This window comes from Apis dorsata, unplaced genomic scaffold (genome assembly GCF_000469605.1).
Source record: "Apis dorsata unplaced genomic scaffold, Apis dorsata 1.3 scaffold_132, whole genome shotgun sequence".
Lineage (NCBI taxonomy): Eukaryota > Metazoa > Arthropoda > Insecta > Hymenoptera > Apidae > Apis > Apis dorsata.
Window position 1 is genome coordinate 186,035 of NW_006263425.1, and position 11,818 is coordinate 197,852.

Genomic DNA, 11,818 nt, shown 5'->3' on the forward strand with positions numbered 1-11,818 from the left:
CTGACACCTACACATAACATCATAAATCATCTACATAAAATAAAAGTGAGGATAACACAAAATAAATAATCTAACGCAAAACAAAAATATCTCTTCATCGTCTCCATTCTTTCGATCCTCGAGCCGTGTGTACGTGATCGATCACCGCTGATATGCGACGAAATTCCTTTACCTATTCTCTTTTCTTTTTCGTAGAAGTCTACTAGTGCATTCCACTATTGTCTAACTACTCACTGGCACCTTTCTTCACTATTATCAGCAGGCTCTCCTCGTTGGCCGGGGATGGACACGTGTTATCACTGAACACAGGGGACATTATCCCCCTGGACGTACTACACTCTTCTCAGCTAACCTAATCGAATCGAATATAATAACGCGGTGTACGATACGTGTTGGATTATAAATATTCTGTTCGTAAATCTTACGCGATACGGTTATACGATCGATTTACTCCTCGCTGATTTCCTTCTCTTATTCTTCGTTATTGTTCTTTTACGTTCATTTTTTCCTATTTTCTTTCTCATTTATTCTATTATTATTCTTGTTATTATTAGTCCTGTTCTCTCGGATCACTTCCAGATATACACGTGATACGCACGAAAGATTTGGATCGTAGATACACGTGTGTGTACACGCGGGCTACGTTCAATAATTGAGTCTCGAAGGCACGCGATAATCATTCGTTAGTATTCGATCATTCGTTTTAATTCATTGTCATTTCCATTCTTAACCCTGCTATAGTGTTAAAATTTTTACAACTGCGTGGTTAGATTTTGAACGTTTTTTTTTTTTTTTTTTAATAGAAGATTAAAGAAATTATTCCTAATTTTTCTTCAAAATATGAAATGGTTCAGATAGCAGAGTTAAGTGTGAGTTACACACATCGAAATATATTACGATACATGCATCGACTTTTAAATTTAACGAAAAATTTTTGCATTACGTGGTGGATTATTTATCAATAATTTTCGTATAAATGTGTTATTATAAATATAAATTATACCATATAATTTTTTCAGATTTTTTTCTTTACTGATATATAGTTTTAAACAAAATATATCAAATATCTAACGTGGCAGAATTTCTTATCTAATCTGTCTGCAAAAATATGAATTTGCATAAGCATATTATGTAGTCAACTGATGATAACACGCATGATATGATCTACATTATGAAATTTTGAAGTTGATGCATTTCAGTGTGCACAAGCCATATTATTATTTGGTCGTGTCGATGCAGCATTTACGACAGGATTTCAGAATTAAGCAAAACGAGAACGTGGGATTATACGATGATGGTTTGCTGGCTTTGATATAGGTCAGCTGTTTGCGGTTTGTCTTGGCTTGGAATGAAAAGACGTAGTAGAGATGAATTGATTAAAAATGGCTAAAAGTATGAGGTGACTATAATTTCTGAACAAATAATAATATTATCTTAATAATTATCAAATTAGTAAATTGCATCGATACGATCAAATATAAAACAAACAATTAAAAAAAAAAAAAAGGATTTGAAGACAGAAAAATTCAAGTTAAATAAAATGGACGAGGAAAGTTTCCAAGTTTCTTTCGAATTTGTCTTAGATAAAATTCATGGCGAGCCATTTATTCATGGAATTTAGAAAATAGCGGAAGCTCGATTTCGATAATCGATTCGTTTCAAAACTTTCGAAACTTTTCCTTCGCCAAACGGATCCTCGCAAGGCAAAAATTTCCATCGAAATAGATCCGAATAGCATTTCTTTGTGATTTCTTCGAATTTATTTTGATTTATTAAACGCCGTTCCTTCTCGTGAAAATTGTGAAAAATGAAAATAAATGTGAATATTTGCCTTGTCGCGATACATCCATTCCGAGCTCTCGTTGCAACATTAGTTATACTTACACGAGCATGAATCGTTTCTTATAATAGAAGGATATTACATTGTAGATGTATTTTTTTTTTCATATTTTCTTAGTTCGATAGATAGAAATTATAAATAGGAGGATTCGTCTTTGATAGGATGATTTTCAACTCTTAGCTGAAGGAATGAAATTAAATTATTATTCTGAAATTTCTTCAAATTTTTCCAATTTTCATATAAAATTTCTTGTATGTTTTAATTTCTTTAATCTTATTTCAAATTTTAACAATTTTTATAAATATAACAATAAAAATACTTTATATGAAAAGAAATACCATCAATTAAAATTTTTATTTATCGATGAATCATTCATTTTATACAGTGTATAGTATTTTTCTTTTTTTTTTTTTTTTTTTTTAATTTTTCTTCCTGTTTTAAAGGTTTAAATAAAAAAAAAAAAACTTTATAGGAAAAAAAATACCACCAATTAAAATTTTTTTTTTTCGGTGAATCCTTCATTTTATACAGTGTATAGTATTTTTCTTTTTTTTTTTTTTTTTTTTTTTTTTAATATTTCATCCTGATATTAAGAGTTGAATTAAATGAATAGCAAATTTCGTACAAAATTTTATCCTTCTACCGTTAAATAGATCTACTTTTCGTTTCCGATAGAAAGTTCGTGATAGATGTTTATATACTTATACAGGATGATTTTAAAATTCGATAAAAATCAAAAATATATTTAAAAAGAACTATCTAAATCGTTTGTTCCATCGTACAATTTTTAATTTCTAAAATTTATTTATTCTGCAATTGAAAATATTATATAGTAAAATTGATTTTACTGAAAAATCACCCTGTATATTTTTATAACAACGTTGATCCGCTTTACTTCTCTGCTCCGAAATTAGAAGGAATGCTCGCGTAGAATGGCGTAATACAAGATCGATCGCGACTCAGCTCAACATCCATCATCATATTCTTCTTTTTTTTTCTCCATTTCTTTCTTTTTCTTTATTTTTTTTTCTCTCTTCTTCTTCGAATATATCTTTAATAATTGTTCTCGCGCGCAATTCGCACGCGTTCCCGCTACTAATTCGGCTATTTCATTTTTCATTTTCAGGGCAATGCTTAAACGTCCAGACCGGAAGTTGCGAAGTTTGATCAATTTGCCGCAAGTTAACCGACCAAAGAACGAACGAACCGAAATATTAAGAAAACGAAAAATAAGAAAAAGAGAAAAAAAATACGAATTAATGAAATACTATATATAGTATTTATATATAGTATATCTATATATATTATATATATATATACATACACAATGTGCTCGTCTAATGACCGTTTTAATAATAACAATGATATTCATATCGGAGAGCAATGACCAATCATGATGTAACATTATACATGGATGTTTTTTTCCCTTTGCTTTCACGTGTTCTTCGTGCAACCCTTTTCAAGTATCCTCTATCCTTTCGTTTCAGTTACATCTGTATTTCTTTGTTTATCTATTTATTCTTTAATATTGTATATAGGGTATATATCTTTTTCGGAATGTATATTTGAAATTTTATATCTTTGAAAGGAAAATGAAAGTTTTGATTATTGTTATTATTTTCCACTTTTAATGGTTTTGTATTATTATGTCAAATAACGATTTTCGCGGCTTGGAATTTTTTTTTTTTTTTATATTATATCGGGAATGGTTGTGTATCATAAATTTCACAGTGCATTCAATGTTTGGTAAGTTTGAAAAATTATCTTAAATTTTATTCGATGTGCTTCTTTCTTTCATTCTTTTATTATTCGTGATGTATTGGCAAAATTTTTTTTAGAAAAGTTTCGAAACACCCTGTATACCATGTTCACTTGAAACAACGATAATTCAAACATTAAGATATAACGATTAATTTATGAAAAAAAACGCTTCATTTATTTTTATTCAATATTATCACATCCAAAATTTTTTAACTTTAAACTTAATATTATAATTATATTTTTCTATATTTAAAGATTATATTTTAAGTATAGGTAAGTCTCTCTCAAACATTGATCGAAACGAAACTAAAAAAAATCTTCAATAAAAGAAAAAAATATATATATAAAATAAAACAAGTTCAAATCGATTTTTTCAATTTCACCTTCGATCTCAATTTTATGGCGCTCCAGTCGAGGTGCAGCCTTTTTATTTTGATCGTAAAAAATTTACGAATAAAATCGCGAAAAGTGTGTGCACGTGTGTGTGAAATCTATTTTACGAATAACTTGTTGAATTTAATATTTTTTGAAGAAAAAGAAAAAGAAAGAAATTAATTTATATCTCGAACAAATACAAATAGGAAGCACGCAAGAATAGAAAAAAAGGTGAGGAACGATCGAATTATCAATTCGTGATTTTTCCTATATTTTCTATATATTAAAAAAATAATTTCCTTTTTGCATTGTCTAATGGCTTCCATGAAGACAAAGCGCCATCTATGAAATATATATGTCGAGAGATACATTATCGTAATTTAATAAGTAGGTGATACCCCTTTGAAGCTGTTCTTTTCTCGCTAAAAATTCTTTTCAATTCTTTATTCAACCCTTTGTCTCGTTACAATTAATTTTCCATTAATTTTAATTTATCTTATCTAACAATTACTTTAATTGTTAATTTGTTTATCGTGAATAAGATGGATTAATTATCGAAGTTAATGATTTGCTACGATTTAAAATTAAAGTTTTTTTAATTATTCTATGCCTACACTATTATTTTATGTCTTGTTTAAATTTTCATTTGGAAATTGATGATTTTTCTTTTTCTAATTATAAATTTTTCCATCAAAGGGTTGAAAACGAAGTACTTCGATTCCAAGTACTTTTGTAAATGTACAATTTGTAAATAAAAATATCGTATCGCTTTTAACATTTTCTATTTTCTCCTCTCTGTGAAGTAATTCTCTTTAAGTAATTCTCTTTGATCAACGATCGAGAACTCGATCGAGAAAGTATTTTAGATGGACAAACATTATTGAAAAATTCGTTCAACGTCAAAGTGGTAGTATTATAGTCGGTGTCCTTTCAGAAAAAGCATTCCAATATTTCACTAGCATCGCAATTAATCTCCAAGAATTAATGAGATTTATACATCCCAATATAAATTTTAAAATATCGTTTCAATATTCGTTTTTTCATTTTTATTTTGATGAAATTAATTGCAATGCTGGTTAATATTGTCTGAATATATATTTTTTTTTTGGAATTTATGAATTGAAATTTATGTAGCAGGATCTCGATTATCCATTTGAAGTAAAGATTATGATTCAGAATAAACTGATTGCTTAGAAAATAATTGAAAAATAAATAAAGAATCCTGATTGACGTTCTTGGTCAATTTTGGATTATTCACTTTATTGAAAAATAATTTTATCTGAAAGTAAGTTGTACATACTTAAGTAGAAAAAAGAGTGTACATACTCATCTCAAAAAAAAGCAATTGAATTTTTAAATTATTATATTATATTAATGTTAAAAATAATAACGAGGAATATGTAGTACAAAAATAGCGATGTAAATAGTAGCTAGTAATTACTCATAAGTAATTTTTGTTGCTTTACTCTGATTCTCTTCACACTGCGTAAATTAATTACCCGAAATTTCTTCTGTATTATAATTTCCAGATCTATTTGCTCGTTGACTTCGTATTTCTTGTGCTTTCGATTCGAGATGCTGCCAATAATTCTATATCAATTGTTACAATTAATTAATTCATGATTCATTCGTTGTTTCGCCTGTCTGACCATGTACGATCGTTTCTATTTACAATACCTTAGACGTTCTTTTTAAACTCTTTTCAAAATTTTTATCACAACTCGTGATATCCTTTACATTTCTTTCTCAACGATGAAAATACGCAAGACATATTAAAGATTGTTCTTGAAAATATCAGATTCGTAATAAAAAATCAATATCAATTATTGGCAACAGTTTCGACATCCAAACTTCTTTCTCGTTCCATCTAGAAAATGATCACGTGTTTCGTGCCAGCTCGACTGTACATTTATACATCATTCTCGAAGTAGCACTTGTCTAAAATCGCTTCTCTTGATATCCATCGCGATTCGTACCCTTTATATCGTGAAACCGCGTATAATGGAGGATCGCCTTTCGCGCGAATTAATTGTCTGATTATTTTCTCGGTTCTTTTATGTCCTGATGGTCGATTCTACGGCAGAGGGTGCCGCCAATTTGTCCCGTGAGACGCAGCAAAAGCTTCCCAAACGAGAGCGAAACGACCGATCACGCAGCCGAGCTCGAGGACTTCCTCTCCTCTAGATCAGGTATTTCACAATGTATCGATCGTAGAATATAAAATCTTTTTTTCATACTTTGTGATTTTCATCGAATTATTATTTTATTAATTTTTATTAATTCAATTTTATACGAAGAGTTGACAAAAATATTCAATTTTCCTATTATGATCTTCCGTATTTTTATTTCCATGGAAGTTAAATTGCGAACGATATTTCATTTTTAAGAATTTTTTTGTAGCAAAGCAATAGAGTCAAAAATATCTGACAAATAAAAAGTTCCTTTGCTACAAAAATATTCCATTTTATAATTTCCAAAAGATTCGAAATAAATTTTTTTAATATTTGTAACTATAAAAGGATTTTTTGAGAATTCTCGAACGTTTCATCGATCGATTCCAAGAATTCCTGAAATCCTTTCCTAATTTGCATCCAAATTCCAGGAGTGACGGAACTCTCGATGGACAAACCGAATGGGATAGAATCCGAAGAGGAAGAGGAGGAGGAGGATCATTGGAAAGACGCATCGCCCATCACGCCCACTTGCAGTCCTACCAAACACCCGCCCAAAACTATCGAAACAAGGACGAAAACGGTGGAAGTCGAGGTCCACGATTTCCAGCCCACCAGTCCTCTGGAAGGAAAGGACGTGATCATCATCGACAGCAGTGCCATTCCTCCTAGCAAGAAGATGGCGATGAAGCGAGAATCGACGGCGACAGGCGTGGAGAAAGTAGCGCCGAAAGTGAAATTAAAGAAAGAGCAGGTGGTAGAGGAGGACGATCCGAGATCGCGAAAAGGAATCGTGGTTGGGCCATCGACACACGTGGAAAAACACGGGGAAAAGAAGAGGGTATCCACGATGAGAGAAGCACCGACGAGTGACTCATTGCCAGACAGAGGCGCGAAGAAGAAGGCGTTGAACAGGAACAAGGAACAAGACAGAAGATCCTCGAGAAGAAAGATCGAGGAGGTGGACGAATCTTTGGTAACGGATATCGTGTCGAGGGGAGGGGAGTTGGATGAGGGATCCAGGAAGAAGAGGGGGAATACGGAGGAGGTAACGATCATCAGGAGCAGGGAGGAGAGGAAAAGCCTGAGGGAGCAGGAGTGCATCGAGAGAGTGACGGAATTCCTGACCAAACACAGTGTGTTGACCTATCCAGAACTAGCTCTAACAGGTGAACAGGAGGAGAAGGAGGAAGCGAAGCCATCAGGTAGCGACGCCATCGAACAACGTGTCGTTGCGCGATCCAATCTCGTGGAGATCCAGGAAACACCGATTCGAGCAGCAACCGAGAGCACCTCGAGAGAGGAGCCTCCCCTGACGAGAACGAGAAGCGTGAGGAGAATCGAAGAGGGATCCGCTAAGACTCTTCCATCCCCGTCCACGGAGACGGAGAAACCAGTTTCCACGCGGACAGTTGGCAAAGAAGTGGCCGTGACACCTGGCAAGCCTCCAGAAACTCGGGAGGAGGTTGTGAAAACAAGCTTCCCGATCCAACGGGCGAGTTGTCTAGCGGAGACAGACGTTCCGGCGACGAAACGTCGAAGCTCGATGAGAAAGAGGCCTGGAACATTTTCCAGGGAATCGTCAAGGGAATCTTTGTTGGACGAGACGAAGAAAGAGGTGAGGATACAGGAGAACGTGGAAGAGTTCTTTTTCGAGGACAATAGCGAACAGATGACCGGTATTGTTCCGGAAGTGCAGTTGGTCAAGGCCAGGATAATCACAGCGGAGGAGGCGGCGGCGAACAGGATAGAGGAGGCGATGAGGATCGAGGTCCACTCGCCACCGGAAGTGGCAGTCGTCAACACGGATTCGGTCAAAGTGAAGAACGGAAGGGTTCCATCGCCGGAAACGGTGGACATGTCCCAGTTGCAATTGATCAGCTTGGCAAAATCGACGTCCGAGAATACGTTGATCGATACGGTTGGAGACACGGAGGAGAACAAAGTTTCCGAGAGGAATATCAAGGCTGAGATTTTGCTGGATCTGTCCAAGACGATGGACGTTGGGGACGAGGGGGAGGAATCGGTGGACGGGGAGAAGAAGGACAGAAGGTTGAGCAGAACAGGGAGCGAAGGGTCGAAGAGGAGCGGGTTGAAAGGTCAGGGGAGATTGAGGGAGAGGGACGGTTTTAAAATCGGGAGTTTGGCGCAACCGGATGAACCGGAACTCACAATATTGCTGGAGAACGAGAGGAGGAGGAACGTTGACGACGACAGAGACAGTTTGGTGGATTTCGGTGTGGAAAAAGTAATTAAGAGGTAAGTGGAGAGATAAGTGTTGTTGATAACGTAATGTTAATATAATATATATATATTTTTTTAAGATAATTCCGATTGAATGTCTAATTTAGTGAAATTTCTAATTGGATAAAGTTTAAGGATTTCAAGCATTTTGGGAATTCAACATATTTGTTAAAATTGTGCGTAAATAATTTTAGAAAAATTAGAAATACGATTTAAATTTATTACTAATTTCTGCGAAAAAAATTTCTACTAATACAATTTCATCAAATCTTTAAATCAATAGTCATTAAACCAGTTAGTTCCGTTAATAGTATTAATTAATTGAATGCATTTCAATTGATTACAATTAGTTCGATTATACATGTATCATGTTAGAAATAAACAAAAGATAAAAGAGATTAATCATATCGATAATGATTAATTTATATCGTTAATCATCCGCTAATTCATTGATATCTATCTCCAACTAACAAACAAAAAAAGAAGACAAAAAAAAAAATAAAAATAAAAAATTTCATCGTAAAATCATCAGATTAAATCATTATTATCATTGATAAATTGAATATTTTATGCTCGTTAGTAGATCAATTGAAGAGATTGGCAACTAATTAAATGTAACAAAATTATAAATGGAATAGTCTCGTGGCATAGCATAGGAAAGGGCTTCGAATGTCGATTAATGTGCAATGTTATTTTCCAATGTGCAACCAATCCGATGGATTACACCGGTGACCGTAGAAATGCGCACAATTAGTTAGAAATCTAGGTCGTCTGGAATACCACACAGTGTTTCGCGACCCGAAAATTCTATATCCCTTTCTCCTCGTTTACAATTTTTTTCTTTCTTTCCTCCCTCTCTCCCCTTTCTCTGCCATCCAGCTGATCAATTATTTTTCCCTACTCGGCACCACCGAGTTCCTTGGAACTTTTTTGCCAATCGGCTTTGCCAGTGAACGAGAAATTCGCTTCTTCCAGATTATTTTCTTACGGGGGATAATAATAAATAGGGAAGTTGCAAAAAGAAAAATACTAGAATACAATTAAAAAATGCAGACTCTCGTCGAAAGAAAGGATTTAATATTATTATTTCAAGGGGAAAAACAATTTCAAAAGAACAAAATACAAGTAAATTTCATTTCAAACACAAACAATTGAGCATTAACATTTCAAAAGAGAAGATTTAAAAAATCAAGATTAACAAAAACATAATTAAATGTTTCGTTAATGTCAAAAAAATAATTAACATAATTTCTACGAAAAAGAAAACTTTCGATCACAATTTGAATCTCTATTAAAAATTTCATAACAAGATTCAACCAAAATTCCATCGAACAAACCCCGATAGAAATTCCTATTATCAACGACAAAGTTCCAAATTCTTTGCAACCCTTGTGAATCCTCTCATCTCGTCCTCACATCCGCGAGAAACTTGACGAAGCCAAAACGAAACGTCACAAAGAGGCTGGTGTTGGAAAAGTGGGTTAAAAGAGTAGAGCAATCTGTGTGTTGGTGCGGCAACCGAACGCGAATACAAATGCGAAAAAATGAAGGGAAGAGTGAGGGAAACCAGAAAACGAAACTGGACGATAAGAGATAAGGAGAGGAGTTGAATAGGAAATGGTAAAGGCAGAAGAAGGAAGAGGCGAGATGTCACCGGGGGGCAAAACAGAGAAGAAGAATAAAGAGAAATCTTTCCTTGTTTTTTCGTATAGTGCGATTCGGCGGTTGATGCACCAATGTACAGGGTGTTCCTTTTAATTTTATCGTGGAACACGTGTTTTTTATTTTTTTTTTAATTTTTCAATTTTAAAATTCGTTAGATCACGTTAAGATCACGAGTAAGTAAGCGAAGAGAAATTTTTGTCATGAAAATTTATATTCTATATATAGGGTGTCTTGAATATAATAATCAAAATTGTATCGTCTATTTTCTTTTGTAAGTAAATTATTATTATTCACTTCGTTTTAGTGGTATTTGAATATTGAAAGAATTCGAAGAGAGAAACATGGAATAAAATATTTGATTATGGAAGAATAACAATACGTGTATATAAATTCTATTTTATTCTACTTTTACAAGAATCTTCTTGAGAAAACAGGTCGAGGAATATCTTTTTTTTAATCTATGAATATTTTACCTTGGATTCTTATCGTGGATCACTGATAGCTCGATATTAATATTGTACGAATTCTGCTTGCCTTGAAGAAAAAGAAGGCATTATCTGTTATTAATATCTTCTCGAGTTCTGTCTATCTTTAATACTTAGAATTATTCGGAAAACTTGAAATCAGATAACACGATAGATATACACGATAGATTTATCTATATAATGGGTCACGAATTTATTATTAAATCGTTCGATGAATTACGCAACAAAAGAAATAAATTATTTAGATGCAAAATTTTTGCAAAAAAATTAAAAATAGTTCAAAAATATATAAAAAATTAGAAAATTTATAAAAATTAAATTTTCGATATACACGCATGATTTATTTTTAAATGTATTTCGTTGGTGAAGCGTGTCGAAAAGTATCTTTCTTTTATTTTATCTCAGATTTTCATCATTCGCGAAAAATCTATGCGGCATGGCACGTATAAATATTGTATAAGAATTCTACTTTGCTTTCAAAAAGAGAAATTTATATATTATTCAATATTATACAAGATCTGTCTATCATTAGTATTATTATTTTCTAACATTTTTGTTAAAGATGGAAAAAGGCAAAATTTTTCTATGACAAAAAATATATATATTTTTTAATCATCTTTCTTTTAAACGATAGAAGTAATTTAATCAACAAATTGAAATGATTTGTACGTAATTAAAATAGGTTCTCAGATTGAGTCTTTGATTTAAGATTCTCTTTGTAACGAGATTTTTATTTAAGATTTCTGATTGGATGGAAATATCTAAATTCTTTTGAATTCTTCGTGCCCTCTCAACCATTCAATCCGTCAAAAATGTATTTATTCAACAATCGACGTATAAATGTGCTTTTATCGTTAAATATTATCATATCAATTGGGAATGAATTCCTTTTTATTCTTCCCCTATTGTCAGCTATTGATTTTTTGATTCGATATCGTTCTGTCTTTGAAACGTTCACTTTCATCAAAAAGGAAAAAAAAAAAATAATAATAATAATTTTGCTCCAAATCTCATCTCAAATATTTCTATTAAAATAAAATTTGTTTCCAAATTCAAAGAAAAATAAAAATAATTCCAAACATTTGAGAACCAATCAAAATCCTCAAAGACAATTTCTCACAAAAAACATTCTCACAATAAACAATTCCAAACATTCAAAACATACACACCTCATTACTTACACTCAATTAAAATCCTAAAAACCCTTTCGAACAAGACACCTCGCAAATCTCTTCCAAAAATCAAACCCAAACTCAAAAAAAAAAAAAAAAAAAAAA

The 11,818-nt window shown here is 32.6% G+C and overlaps 1 protein-coding gene across 1 annotated transcript in view; it reads left to right on the plus strand.

Annotated features, from left to right (window-relative positions):
• The window catches only part of LOC102676641, a 67,858-nt gene that overhangs the window by 25,573 nt on the left and 30,467 nt on the right, over positions 1 to 11,818 (plus strand). The window contains exons 12-13 of the mRNA XM_006612986.2: positions 6,060 to 6,165; positions 6,579 to 8,406. Coding sequence (XP_006613049.2) covers positions 6,060 to 6,165; positions 6,579 to 8,406 — 1,934 coding nt within the window. The remainder of the gene's footprint in view (positions 1 to 6,059; positions 6,166 to 6,578; positions 8,407 to 11,818) is intronic.